We start from the raw sequence: 14,959 nt of genomic DNA, 5'->3' as shown, positions 1-14,959 counted from the left end.
TCTATGCACATATCCAAGCAATGAGACACTGACCATCAGGAGGTCAGGAAAACCACTGGACAACCATCCTAACCAGCACACAGCAATAGTCTTGTGGGCAGAGCTCAGACTAGGGTCAAGAAAGCCAAGTGCATCTTCTAACACATGATACCATAGAGCAGTCCTAGTCCTTGATGCAGCCCAGGAATATTAAACCACAAGCAAAAAGATGTGTGCTTCCTTATAGACTTTTATTATTTCTGGGCAGAGAATCTCTTTCTGGTTCTTTCTTCAAGTACTTGTGAAAAGTAACACAGGCCCTGTCCTAGTTAGGGTTATTATTGCTGTAATGAAACACGTGACCAAAGGTGAGGTCAGAGAAGAAAGGGTTTATTCGGCTCATACTTCCACACGGTAGTCCATCATTAAAGGAAGTCTGGACAGTAACTCAAGCAGGGCAGGAACCTGGAGGCAGGAGCTGATTCAGAGGCCATGGAGGGGTGCTGCTTACTGGCTTGCTCCGCCTGCTTTCTTATAGAACCCAGGGCCACAGCTCAGGGAGGGCACCACCCATAATGGGCAGGGCCCTCCCCTATTAAGAAAACGCCCTACAGACTTGTGTACAGCCAGTACACAGTACATACAGAGGCATTTGTTAATTGAGGCTCCTTCCTCTCAGGTGACTTTGGCTTGTGACAAATTGACCTAAAACTATCTAGTACAAGTCCCCTCAAAAGTTGACAGTGATTCATGTAGCGCCTCACAAAGAAGTTGCTCTCTTCTGTTGCTTAGGTGGAATAATTTAACGTCTGAAAATGGTTCAAGCAAGTGCTATGAGGCATTGTAACTGTTAATAAAATAACTACTATTTAAAACGTACTTTATGGCTGCAGCTGCTGAGTGGTGGGTGAAGATCCTCCTCTTCTGCATACTTCCTCTTGAAGTATGTGACCTTGGATGTGCTTATAGGATTTGGAATTCCCCTGTAATGTGATCCTGCGGTAATAAATCAGATAGGCAAATGACACCAGGCCTGCCAGAGGTGTGCCAAGCAAAATACTTTCATTTCCTTTCCCTCTAGTGGATAACTTGGCTACATCCCTGTCTGTACACGCAGTGATGAAAAACAAACATCTGTCTTCATAGTTGCTAGCGACTGACTCCTGTGCGCCCGGGAAGGTAAAGATTTCCAGGCAGCCTGAGAGGGAAATGTCACCACCTTTCAGCATTTACTAAATGCTTGGGATCTGAACTGTCTGTACAGGCAAACAGTAGACTGACTCCAGGGATGGTGGGGGTGTGACCCACCCATCTGAGACAACACTAGCTTGACTCAGACACCTCACAGAGGTGGTGGGGCGTGTGTATGAATCACTTTCAGGCTTAATAAACAAATACATACACATACATGGAGTTATAATAGTTTTTCTTTTGAAACACAAAATCATAGATGAAAGCTTAGTAATTAAATTGTTTTTTTTAATTAAATTTGATTTTGGAAATGTTAACACACCAACCATGAACAGAGCAGGGCCTCCTCTGAGGGCTTTAAAACCTTTTTCAGAAACTCGACTTTCATGAGGCTTTTATTTCAGTTTCTTTTTAAAAGAAAAAAGGAAAGACCTATCACTTCATAAAAATTCAAAGGAGGGCTGGAGAGATGGCTCCGAGGTTAAGAACACTGGCTGCTCTTCCAGATGACCCGAGTTCAATTCCCAGCACCCACAAGGTGGCTCACAACCATCTATAATGAGATCTGGTGCCCTCTTCCGTCCTGCAGGGACACATGCAGACAGAACACCGTATACATAATAAATAAACAAATAAATCTTAAAAAAAAAAAACCAAAAAACTCAAAGGAACTTATTTGAGACCATCAGAATTAAAGCCCAGAAGAACTTATTTCTATTTTCTTGTCAACTGTGTGCTTCATGAAGAGGAGCAGCTTGAGGCTGTGGAAGGGGTGCAGACTCCTTTATGCCTTGTGGGACAGAGCTCTGCACGTGGGGCCTGTGAGCTGTGCCTCCCCAAGGACCATTCACTTCCACGGGACAGACCCCGAACCCAAACTTTTGGTATCTGGTTCAGTCCCTTTAAGAAAAAAACAGTTTCAGGACCTCCATAGGACTGCACAGCAAGTAAGGAGGATTTCCCAAGGAGCCCAGCCCCAGGGCCTGACTAGACACCACCTCCTAAGGAAAAGGCCAAAGGCAATACCTGCCAGTTGTGTGCTGGCTCCCCCGTCCGCCTGCAAAGGAACCTGTGCTGGCCCTGGGGGGCTTGCACCTCTGTAGCTGTCAGCCTCCCATAGTGTTTGGTACCCGGCAATTTCAGCAGCTCCTTCTGAGACAATGGGCTCACAGAATCTATTCATGGACAGAACCAGCGTCATCTCTGACAGCCTTAGATCTGAAAAAAAGGGGGGGGGGGCAGAAAAATAGCCCTGGTTAGGAGTCAGCCTGAGGATAGTCTCTGCATCATCCTGTGCTTGGGGAGGCTTTCACTTTCCATCCCTCCCCTTCACCCCAAACCAGCAGATTATTTTCCAAGGATACCTTAGCAAACTCTGGCTGCTATCAGCTTAGCCACTGCAATCAGCAGCCTGCATCTCTCAGGGAGGATCTTTAGAGCCCACTCCTTATTGTTCTCAGATCCCCCCAGCCCCTCTGACAGCTCTGCCTCCTGACCTTACGCATTTTCCTCCTAACCTTGCAAATGTACCTCTAAGAGGAAGGGCCAGACCCCCGTGCCTCCCTTCTATTAATAAGGTGAAATCAATTTTCTATTCAAGTCCCTAGGAGTCCCCTTTGATGAAAGCTGCTGATCAGTGGGGGTGGGGGCAGGGCAGAAGTCCCTAGGGCCCTCCCAGCACTCTTCCCAGTTCCTAGGCCACACTTTCTCCTCCAGGGGTGAAGCAGACAGACACTGGTAGTTGTTTCCACAGCCCAGATCGGCCTGAACTGGATCTGCCTCCAGTCAAAACACAGCGAGATGAAGACAGAAAATTGGCTCCAGTTTCCAGCCGTGAGTTGCAGTCCCACAGGAGCCAAGCACAACATCAACCAGGCAGCAGAATATTAAACAGGAGCCAGGGCTCTGGGCAGAGGCAGCCAGCAACTCTTTAAACTGCAAAGCCAGATGCAAGGCAGGAACTTTCCAAGAGTCAACACATCACCGCCCTACTCTCTAGTTCCCACCCTGACCTCAGAACTGCAGGGAGCCAGCCTAAGCCTTGGATGCTCTGCAGTCTCCCAGACTCTGACCCTGTGTAATCCAGGCTACAGGGCCACTTCCACAGGACTCAGTGTTGGCCCACAAGACAGGGTCAAGAGTATGTTTCAGGGAGAAATAGAGTCTGGGGCCACAGGCAGGAGAGCAGACCCAGCACCTCTGATTCCTTTAGGGTAGTGGTTTTCAACCTTCCTCACTCTGTGACCTTTTAACACAGTTCCTCATGGTGTGGTGACCTCCAACCATAACACTATTTCATTGCTACTTCGTAACTGCAATTTTGCTACTGTTATGAATTGTGATGTAAATATCTATGTTTTCTGATGGTCCTAGGTGACCCCCATGAAAAGCCTGTTTGACTACCACGTAAGAGATCTAGACTCACAGGTTGAGAATCACTGCTATAGGCCTTCCAGACCTGCATGGCTCACTTGTGTTCTAAGGATCTGCCACTGATGTGATGTCAGGCTTGCTTGCTGAAGATGGATTTTCTTTTATAGCAAGAGCCCAGTTCATTCCTCTGCCTTCAGGCTAGGGCAAGGGTAAACTTGTCCTTGTCTTACGGTCAAGTCCTCTGGCTACCAGAGCGACTACTGGCAGGAGAGGTCTTTCACCAGGCACCCGTGTTTTCGAATTCGGCCTCAGCCCTGAATCATCAGACAGGGCCGGGTCTCTACTCAATGGGCAGAATTAGGGTATAGCTGACTCGGGGTTTGGACTTTATCCTCCCATTTTTCTTCCCAAAGAGAGATCAGAAATACTTTAGGGAAAGAGGACGTGTGCACAGGACGTGTGTTGTATTATGTGAGTGTGTGTGTAAAATAACTATCAAGAAACGGTGGGCGATACCATTTATTTCATTCTTTTAGTCATCAACAAAGAAATTTGCCTTCATCAGTTTAAACAATTCAGCCCTTTGGTTTCTTCCCCCTCAAACTCTTCAGCCAAGTAAAGAATCACTAAAACACTCGAGTTTCTTAACCTAGTCTAAAAGACACCTATATCCAGAGAAGCCACAGCCGGGACAGACAACTTGGAATTCACACTCATTCCCGGGGTGGGTCCAAGCCTTTCCATGGTGGAACTTTTATTATATATAAACAAAAGCAGGTTGACAAATCCATGCCCCTAAAGAAAGAGAAGCCCTGCCAGGCTCCTGGCAGCAATTACCTTTGCTTAATAGGACATTAATGGGCCCTGGGCTGCTTTACCGTAGTCAGAGTTTGTTTATATTCTAATGACTTGGGGAGCAGCTTTTCTCTTGTTAAGACTCTCAGGGCTTCTATCTGTTAGCATTGTTCACAACATATGAAATTCCATCTTTATGCATTTGAACTTGAAATGTGGCAGAATAGTTTTTGGCGTGGCTGTTTCTTTTGTTTATAACATCTAATTTCTGCAAGTTTTTGTTTTTCAAATTGGAAACTGTTATACACAAAATCCTAAATGGGAGAGGCTGGGTTCTGCAAGTGATTTATTTAAGCTGGAATAAAACATGAATGAGCTGGGACTACTTGGGAGGGGGGAGGAGAGTCTGCAATTGAGCCTTCCTGGTCTATTTAGCACTCACGCTGATGTTAAGCAATTAGGGAGGCAAGAGTAGTGTGCATGAGACACTGGGCTGTACAGTGCTAGTTGAGCATGGGTCTTGTGCTATGGAATCCAGAAGCCCAAGTTCACAAGTTCATGCTGTTACTATGAAATACAGACAGAATGATGTATATGATAGAGATTGTGTTTTAAGATCAGAAATGAGAGTATTAAAATTGAGTGTTAATGCGCTAACTTGTAGCCCTCAGGCTGCTGTGTCCCTGTTTGTAGTCACTGGGGTGAAGCTGTGGAATGACCCCCCCTCCCGCCCCCAGCACCCTCACAAGGCTGGAAGCCAAGTGTCAGTGTTTCTATCAAATGTTCCTCATACAGGCATTTCTACACCGTTTGGTTTTTCCGGGTGAAGAAGCCATTATGGCGCTAAAGGAGTGGCTGCCGTGGTTCGGAGGTGCCAGGAACCTCCCAGCACCTCACAGGCTACTGGGAAACAAAACGGCACTGCAGAAGGATCACCTCTCCTCCTCCTGACACTGGGAATTACAGACCGTTTTATAAAGGAGCACCTAGGCAGCTGAAGACAGAGTCCAACCCTGGATAGCATGGAGGTACCGCAGCTATCCAGGGCCGTCCAGAGAACTGCAGAGCTCTGTCTTGGGGAGCCAAGAGACTTCCTCATCCACTGACTCCAAATCGTCCCAGACAGGATCTCAACAGTTTGTCCGATTCACCCAATGGTGGATGTAGGAGCTGGATGGTTAGAACAAAACCCTTCAATGCTCCAAACCCGACAGGTGCCGCTTTTCGCAGGTCCCCGTGGTGATTCGGAAAGTGCACTGGCCAGCGGCGGTCCCAGGAGGCTAAGAGCTCTAGGTCCGGTGTTGGGGTTGGGAATGCAGGTGTGGGGAACTAGGGAGGTCAGAGGTTCCCCACTGGGAGCCTTAGGGTCAGCTCTCTCAGCGCAGGCCCAAGGTGGGGTGCTAGGGTGTGACGAGTCCCTTACCCAGGGTCTTACCCTGGAGACTGGTGCCATGCCCTTAAGCCCCTTTCGGGGCAGAGGGCACTGTCCGGCCAGCCGCAGGCCGCAGGGAAAAGTAAACAGCCCAAGTGTCTGGGAACAAAGGCAAGTAGTCTTCCAAGGTACTGGAGGCCAGTGCCTCTCCTGAAGAATAAGGGCTATGATTACTCGCTCTCCTTCTAAAAACCAAGTTTCCTTCTATGGGAAATACTCGCCAAGGTGGGATTCCAAGGCTATGACTCACGGCGGCTGGCGGGGCCGCACTCCAGCCCGCAGCTGCCAGGGTCCTTCGCCGAGCCGCGGCCGCCTGCGCCGTGCGCGCCGCTGGGACCAGGGTGAACCCCGCTCCTGCGGCCAGGCGCTCGGGAAAGTTGCGGGGCCAAGGAGGCTGGCAGAGGCGGGGGCGTGGGCCTCGTAGCCCGCGGGAAGGTGAGGCGAGGACAGCGCCGCCCGCAGCCGAGAGCAGGGGCGGGCGCGGAGGTGGCGGGGGACACAAGGTGTCAGCTTCAGCAGCGGCGCCTTGTTCCGCGGAGCGTGTGCCCCTGAGACCCGCAGGCCCTCCTCCCTACCCTCCCGGCCCCGGGCCGACCCTCCTGCCACCCGGGGACACCCGACTCGCCGCTATGGGGGTCTCTGCCGACCGCCCGGGTCGTCTCGTGCACGCCGCTGCTCCGGGGAAGGGCGCGCGGCCCTGGAGAGCGCGCGCCGCCCCCGCTCCCTGCTGTGTCCAGCAGCGCCCTGGCCCCACGCGCCCCCCCCCCCCACCGCCCTCGCGCGCCCTCGGGTCGCGGCTCTTACCGCGCGCCCCGCGCTCCAGCCGCCGCTGTCCTCCACGCGGCCGCCGCTGCCCACGCGCCTCCCGGGCCCTGTCGGCGTGGCCCGGTGTGCGGCGGCCGAGGTCCCCGCAGGTCCCGCCGCCGCCGCCGCTGCAGACGGTTATGGAAATGAGCCGCTGTGTCTGGCGAGGAGCGCGAGAAACCCGTCAATCCTGTTTGCCATTTCCCCGCGGATTTCCGAGCCCGGCTCTGCTGGATGCCCCCGGGGCGAGAGGGAACCTGACAAGCGCGCTCCCCGCCTCCCTCCGTTCTGCCAGCTCGCAGGGCGCCGCGCCCCCGCCCGCCCTGCCTCCGCCCCCGCTCCGCCTCCGCCCTCGGGGCCGCGCGGGCTGCTGCCGCCAGCAGCCCGGACCCCACGCGCGCAGCCCGCCCGGGGCAGGGGCTACAGTGCGCGAAGCATTCACTGCAACCTGCCCAGACGTCTTGTCTGTTTTTTAAATTTTGGTTTAGTTTTCTTATTGTATCTGCGTGTGATTTAAAAAAAAAATTCTGTGCCTTTCCCACCCTTTGCTAAAGACTTTTTTCCCCTCCGTACAGCACTTGGAGATGAGAAACAGATGTCGGAGCTGGACTGAGCCTTTGCGCTCCCCCGCCCGCCAGGTCCCTTCCCGTGCAGCCCGGGTGTAACAAGGCAGCGCTCCGTCCTGCCTCCACGTGAACTGGCAGCTCCTGGGTGAGGATCCCCGCGGGGAAAACCTCCAAGAAAAACAAAACAAAACTAGTAAAGAAGCTTGCCCTTGGTGGAGAGGCTGTGGCAGAAGCCGGAGTCACTTTATTTTGCAAATAGTGATTCCCCCACCCCCTTCTTATGTTGGATTCAATTAGAGCTGGCTTTTGTGTGGGGTTTTGTTGTTTTGTTTTTGAAACAGGATCTCACTGTGTAGACCAGGCTGGCCTTGAATTTATAGAGATCTGCTTGCCTCTGCCTCCCAAGTGCTAAGATGAAAGACATGCGTCACCATGAGTGGCTCCCCTTTCTCTTCAAAACAAAACAACAACACAAAACCAATTTAATTCATAAATCCTGTCTGAGGACCCTCCACGATGGAGAGGTCACTTGAGGTGCGAGGAATACAGAGGCTTACAGGAGGTAGACTTAACAAAGCTGGAAGGGCACCTGCGGAAGTGTTACAAGACTGGAGACTGCTGTATGACCAGATGCGCCTCTTTAAAACCGTGATCCTCTAGCCTGCAAGAGCCAGGCCTCTGACTGCCTGGTCGCTGCAATCCAGGAGGTGCACCGACAGCAGGCCTGGGGAAGAAGGGCAGGAACCAGGATGAGGATCAGCGCCTGCAGATTGTGATCCATCTGATTTGCATGTTTATTTCCTAGAATTGTAATTAAATTTGTGTAATAAATGTTTTCTATTTCATTTGTACACTCAAAATTTGGGTGACTGACATGCAGCTAAGTAAATTTCCTTTTTTTTTTTTTTTTAAAGCAAATGTGCTTTATTGAATAAAGCAGCAAATATTAACCACCATTAGGACTGATCTATTTAGAAGGTGTTTCTACTGAACTTTGTGCATCACAGACACAAAGATTCCTAGGGTACTGTGTAGCTGGAGAGCTTCTCTCCATATTGGTGAAATTATTAAGGCCACCCCACGTAGTTAAAAGGAAGGTTTATTTTGTGGGGTAACTTACAAATGAAGGGATTGGTTGCAGGGTCTGGCAAGGTATGGCGCAGTCGGGCAGTGTTCTCTGGAGAACTCTGCTCGGTCTACCTCCTGTGTCCAGCGTCCCAGAACCAAGAGAGAGAGCCCTCCTCTTGATCCTGGGTCTTCCGCTTCATCCTCCTCCCACCTTGTGGGCGTGACCATTACCGAAGCCTCAGTGGGGGTTGGAACTTCCAGGCCAATGCTGGGATGGCTATCCACTACATCACTGAGACACCGAGAACAGTTCTGAAAACCGGAGGCTATGGCCGGCTTATTTCAGTTTTTCTGAAACAGTCCAGGCTTGCACACCTGAAACTGGGCATTGAGTATCCATCTTGGCTTCATTCCAAACCATGTTAAATTGCCCTGGCTCATGCCAATACAGACAGTTAGGTGATGATTTCAGAATTTTAAAGATGACTTTTTTCTTCAGTCAGTGTGAGTCCCACCTCCAGGCTAAGGGTAGAGCCTACCTTCCATCTGAGTGAAGGGAGGCAAGGCAGAACTGCATTTAAAGCAACGCAACATTTGGGAATCTAAATACGAACCTAAAACTGCTTATCCTGTTGCTCAAATAAAGAACTAAATGTGGGGCTTGGAGGCATGGCTTATTATTGTTTTTATCTCTCCATGTTAAAGTTTTATAGCATTTAAAGGACTATGGGGAATCCACTTACACACTTAGCTGTGTCAAAATACATAAAACCAAAAGGGGCAAATTAAGCATAAAATTGAGAAATAACATGAGACTAGGAACCAACATGAGCTGCCCTTCCTTCTTTGGAGCTTTGGCTCTGAAAAACAAGCCTTCCAGGGAAACTCCACAGCACCCTGGGGTGCAGAGACTCTTGGCTTTACTGGTCTAAGAATCAAACTCCTGCATTTAAACCCTGCACCCTTGTGGATCTGCACATGAAGTTGATCCTGTCCTGTCCAGATCCCTGGGTTAGCATATTTCACTGCCAGTTTTCTTGCCTCACTTTTAATGCCAAGTTTAATGTCTCTCAGTGTCCAACTGCTGTCAGCATGAACATACACACCACTGCAAAAGACAGTCGTTTCTATGGAATGTGAAAAATGTTTTTAAAATGTAAGTTGTGGCTATGGTCTAAGACCCACAAATCAATAGTGAAGTGTTTGGAATGAGTGAATGTGATTTGTAAACAGTCAACTGAGCACTATGATGTCATCATTTGGGGATATGTGTGCATATACATATGTCTGTGAACTTGCAAGAAAAATGTTTGAGTATAAAACTTAAAATACTTTGAGCTGCAAAGTCACTGAAAGCTGTAGTTGTTTTTCAGTGTAAAAGTATCAATCTGGGAGTGTCCTGCCTTCTACAACACCCAACAGATGCTGGTGCTGGGGCCACATTTCCCTTTCCAGCACAGATTCCCAGTGCTCAGAGGCTGGTCCAAAATTTCCTCCTCAGAAGTGTGTTAAATAGCTTTGAAGAACTCTGTCATTTCTTGGCAAAGCTGCCCTCGAAGCAGCCAGAGGTGTGGGAGAAATGAGCAGGACACCATCCCAGATTTATGGAGTTGCCAGTATGGTCAGCAGCAAAGAGGAGTATATAATGGTGAAACTATTTAGTCCTTCAGGCATAGCAGATGCATGGGAGTTCAGTGACAGGACTTGAAAGTGCTCAAGTTTTGCTAGAGAGTATATAAGAGTGGGCAGCAGAAACCAGATCACACTGTGCACTGGAGGATGGAGTGGGTGTTAGTTCAACAGGCGGTGAGTGCCTTAAGGTGTTATGTCCAGGGGATAGTGATGTTAGAACAGTACAGCAAGGAAGACTGGGCATGCATTAGAGCTGTGGCCCCAGAAGGAGAAGAAGGGTGTGAGAGGTCCCAGTCTATCACCACTGATTGTGAGGACAAGACATACAGAAGATAGCTGAGGTTACTGGTCAAGTCACCAATGGCTAAAAGCAAGGCCACGAGGAAGGACAAGAGACTGGATGGAAAGGATATGTGACATGAGCTGTCTAGGGAGCAGACAGATGGAGGCACACAGGGACAGCTGGTGTTCATCTAACTGAGATACTATGAGAGAAGGAGGTAAGAATGATGTGTGCCAGGTGGGGTGGTGGTGGCACACGCCTTTAATCCCAGCACTCAGGAGGCAGAGGCAGGCAGATCTCTGTGAGTTCAAAGCCAGCCTGGTCTTCAGAGTGAGTTCCAGAACAGCCAGGACTGTTACACAGAGAAACCCTGTCTCGAAAAACAAAACAAAAACAAACAAAAAAGGGATGATGAACACTTTTCTGTCTATTGGACATAATGAGTCAACTAAAGGTATTTTCTGAGAATTGGAGAATGGCTTAGGTCAGCTTTTTAAAGAATCTGGCAAATGTATTTATTCAGAGTTGAAAATGACAATTCAAGTTTAATGAGTAAACTCTCTTAAGGGATGTGTATCTCAAAGTGTACAAAGACCTCGTTGGCTTAGGTTAGGTGGGAGAACTGGGCAGCGGCAGTCTCTCCTCCATGTCCTGTTAGCACAACACAGAAGTCATTCTGCACTGTCTTGTTCAGAAGCCATCTTTACTCATGTACCTTCACAAGCAGAAAGTGATTCATTTCATCAGATAATCCTGAAATAATCCCCACAAAGATGGAAACTGTAGATAATGAGCTTTGCATGTTATCTCCCTCAGGGATATTTGTATTTTAATGGGAGTGTCATAACATTACAAAAACTTTAATCAAAGCAACTGATAATTAATTAATGACATGATTTCAGATGTAAGCTGGTGAGGTGTTATTTCTGAATGCTAATCTTGTAACATAGATGGTCCCTTGCTCAGGATGTTGCTTTAGGAGACCTACATTAGTGATTACTCAGGAATGGTTTACAGTAAATACACTGATTAGCTGCAGAGAGCTGTTCTTCTAACATACTCAGTAACTTTTTTAGTGAAAAATACTCTATGACACTAAGTGTGGTAACTGGGAACACCAATGTTCACCCCAAGACTTTAGGGGAAAGGTGAGTCATCAGCCACACCAGTCATTTGGGTGGGAGCTGGATGGCCAAGGAGATGGGAAGGAACCTTGCACCCCTTTATCCCCAGCACCTGTGAGACAGAAACCATTCTGGTCTATAAAAGAAGTTCCCAGCCAGCCAGGGCTACACAGTGAGACTTAGTTTTAGAACAAACAAGATCAGCTCAGTAGTAGCTAGGAATGCAGCAGTGTAGAGATCTTTGCAGAGTGGGTGAGGCCCTGTGTTCAATCCTTAGTCTTATCCCAAATGGCAGGGATAAAGATTGTGTGTGCATGAGCTTGAGTGTGTGTGTGTGTGTGTGTGTGTGTGTGTGTGTGTGTGTGTTTGTGTGTATATGTATGCACCTGTGTGCTCCAGTGTTTATGTGTTTATGTATGTTTATATGACCCTGCACCAACAATTCTTTCAGGAGCTAGAGGACCTGTACATACCAACACTATTTTTCTTGAACTCATAACCTTAAACATAGGTGATTGTTGAAGTCTTTATATTTGTTTTTTTCTTTTTTTTTCTTTTTTGAGATAAAATCCCAGAAAAGAGTTTTGGTAGTTTAAAAGAATATATGTTCCAATGAAGTAATAATTTCAGCTATATGAAAATGTTCAGAAAACAAGTGTGAGCCTAATTATACTTATTAAATATTGTTATTGAATTTAAGTAGTGTGTTATTTATTTACTAAAATAATTACTACTGGGGTTTATTGAAATACACCTAACTTTTCACAAGCATGTACAAAGAAATTATTTTAATAAAAGCATACAGGAACTTGCGAATTCATGCTCCTTCCTCTTCAATGCAGATATTAGCCTGGACTTGGAGCTCTTGATACATTGTGTGTGTATAACACACATGTGCTGAACTGTGCCAACGACTAGCACTGGAGAGAGAGTGGAGGTGGGGTGGGGTGTACCTGGAGATAGCTTCATCTCGGAGTTTCTTTGTACTCCTCGCTTATGAGGAGCCGAAAATGTGCAGGCAAAGTTCAAAACAAAATCTGCTTATGCCACTGGGAAGATATATTTATTTCCACCATGTAAAAGGAAAAAAGCATAAAATCAGGGTAGAAAGATGGAGAGGGAGGAAGGCGGGGGTGGGGAGAGAGAACCTGGCGCAGACATCACCTGAGTGGGAAATCACACATCCCGCACACACAGGCGCTCTGCACACATATGCACAGATTCATCTCTGACAATTTAATTGTTTAATGGTAGGACTAACAAGGAATCCTTTCTGAAGTAATGGCATATAAAGGCTTCCCAGAGAAGTTAATATCCTGCTGCATTTGATGGGTGTTTCCCATTTGTGCGGTTCTGCCTTAACAGACTCTCCATGCTTGTGGCGGGGTGGGCAGGAGGGGCTGCGGTGTCTGCATTCAGTAGCAGAATCTGGAGACCGACTGAGCCTGTCAACTTAGCCATTAAGACAATAAATCCGAGGCCCCAGCTGACCCCAGATCATTGCTCACATGGTTGTAAGGTCCTGGCTTGCAGGCCTGAGATCTGACTCCCAGCCTAGGGCTGGGTGTTCCCTATACCAGCTATTATTGCCTGCTTGCATAGTTGTCTCTTGAGTCCTTGGTTCCCAGACTCAGGGTTTGGCAGCTGTCTGTACTGAGGTGGCAGGGCTTCATTGTGGTTAGTCAGGATGCCTCAGATGCTGTGGTTTGTGTTTGTGTCTTTCCTTGGGTTTGGCCTTGCTCAGTGAGTGCCTGGGGAGGCGGGGAACAACAGGCACCAGTTGGAAGAGTATGCACCTGAGGAAAGGTTCTCACAGAGGACTCTGTATTGACCTTGCTGCAGTTTCCATTCTTAACTAATACTCTTTATTAATTGCATTCTGACTCTGGTTACTTGGCATGGGAGTAGGTTGTTCTCCATCAGAAAAACACAGTGGAGGAACTTAAGTGTGGTGGCTTTGTGCCCTGACCATCCAGCCCTGTGCTGGCTCCTCTCGCTGAAGCCCCGACTGTGTCTCTCAGTCAAGGAGAAGGCTTAGTAGGCAGAGTTGGAAGCGGCAGACTATTTATAACATAAGCTTTCTATCCCACAGTTCTGGCTTTTACTTCTATTATCATTACTTATTCATAGACTTTTATTCCCAAATATCATTACCCTTTACAGTAATAGGATCAGAAAAGCAACCACTTAAAACAAAACAAACAAATGTGGGCATCTAGTCTGCATGTAAGGGGCACATTTTCTCTGCTCCCTCAGCTCCCTCTCTCCCGCTACCTGGGGAGTAGTTCTCACCAGCCCCCAGCAGCTCCCTCACTGACTTACAGGGGGCTGGTGTAGGGAACGCATGGCAACGGTGACAGTCTAAGAGAGCAGGAGGGAGCAATGAAATCTAGGAGAAAAATGGGGGGAAAGGGGAGTGGAGGAAGGTGGGAAAGTTAGGAAATTCATGTTCTGAAACTGTCAGCAGAGGAAGACCCTTCTGGTCAGACCCATTCAGTAACTGGAAAGTGCAACTACATAGCCATTCCCTATGTGTTAATGTTAGCCGAAGATCTGCTATGTGCCATTGATCATTACTATGTACTCAAGATCTACTGCATATCACCAATAGCTACCATGTACCAAAGGCCCACTATGTGCTATCAGTATCTGCAGTGTGCTGGAGACCTACTGTATGCAACTGATAGCTATCATGTACCAAAAGACCTATGGTATACAGTCATAGTTGCCAGGTACAAAGACCTATTATGTACTAGTGATACTATCACAGGGGCTCATGTAGCTCAGGCTGGCTTTATACTTGCTATATAACTCAAGATGACCTTAAACTTCTTATCCTCCTGTTTCCCCTCCCTGAGTGCTAAGCTTACAGGCATGTGCCACCACCCCACTTTATGCAGTGCCAGGGATCAAATCCAGAGCTTTGTGTATACTAGGTAAGCACTCAACAACTGAACTACACCCCTAGTCTCCTATTAGGTTATTTGATTTGCATAACTTTTAACAGTAGGTATAGCTGTTTCCCCTTTACAGTTCAGGAAACTAAGTGGCTTATCCAAAGTTGTATGTTTTAATTCAAGGGACCTGGAATGTTAACTTAGATCTTACATTACCTTGCATTTCACTGCACCTTGTGGATTACTTACGTGTATGCCATCATCAGAAATGATTCAAATGTGACAGTACCATGGAGCTATACACCTATGCCAGTGGTTAGTGTGTGTCCTGCCTTGCTTTACTTGGCTGACTGAGTACAAAGCGTTGGTTGTCAAGAGTTCAGAGTATTTTCATGGTGCAAACCACTTGCTTTTTTTTTATTTTTTAGACCTTTAAAGGGACAGCCAGAAACTCATCTGAGGTTTGGCTACTGGGACAAGAGACTGGAGTAAACACTCTCTCTAAATCTCTGGTAGACCTGTGTCTCTGTAAAGGAGCAGGTTCTCGTGCACAATACAAAGATGTGTAAGAAGTGAGCTGTCAGGGGAAAGTATGAATTTACCAAAGAGAAGCATGACTGCTGCATGAGAGATGGCCATGGGCGAAGTCAGCAGTGGTGACTCCCACTGCGGCATGGATGCTTCATGCTTTGATCCCTGTGGCCTTCTCCCTTGAACTCATGACTTCATTCTAGTCCTGAGAAGACCATTTAGACAAGTCCCAGCTGAGGACTTTCCACAAAGTACTTGGAGGTCCTCCTCAAAACAGGTGAGTT

At 47.8% G+C, this 14,959-nt stretch overlaps 1 protein-coding gene across 4 annotated transcripts in view; it reads right to left on the bottom strand.

Moving 5' to 3' along the window:
• Positions 1–14,959, bottom strand: part of Sertad4 (SERTA domain containing 4) — a 46,672-nt gene that overhangs the window by 4,348 nt on the left and 27,365 nt on the right. For 3 of the 4 annotated variants that reach the window (XR_004946222.1, XM_036202935.1, XM_036202933.1), the window contains 3 exons: positions 6,575–6,734; positions 2,197–2,388; positions 860–975 (listed from right to left, as the gene is read on the bottom strand). Coding sequence is in view for 3 of the 4 variants with exons in the window: in XM_036202935.1 (XP_036058828.1) it covers positions 860–975; positions 2,197–2,388; positions 6,575–6,734 (468 nt within the window). In the remaining variant the exon portion in view is untranslated. The remainder of the gene's footprint in view (positions 1–859; positions 976–2,196; positions 2,389–6,574; positions 6,735–14,959) is intronic. The other variant, XM_036202936.1, reaches the window with a different exon arrangement.

The sequence above is a fragment of the Onychomys torridus genome, chromosome 11, assembly GCF_903995425.1.
Source record: "Onychomys torridus chromosome 11, mOncTor1.1, whole genome shotgun sequence".
Classification (NCBI taxonomy): Eukaryota; Metazoa; Chordata; class Mammalia; order Rodentia; family Cricetidae; genus Onychomys; species Onychomys torridus.
The sequence above is the reverse complement of the archived record's forward strand: the minus strand, read 5'-3'. Positions and strand labels throughout refer to the sequence as shown.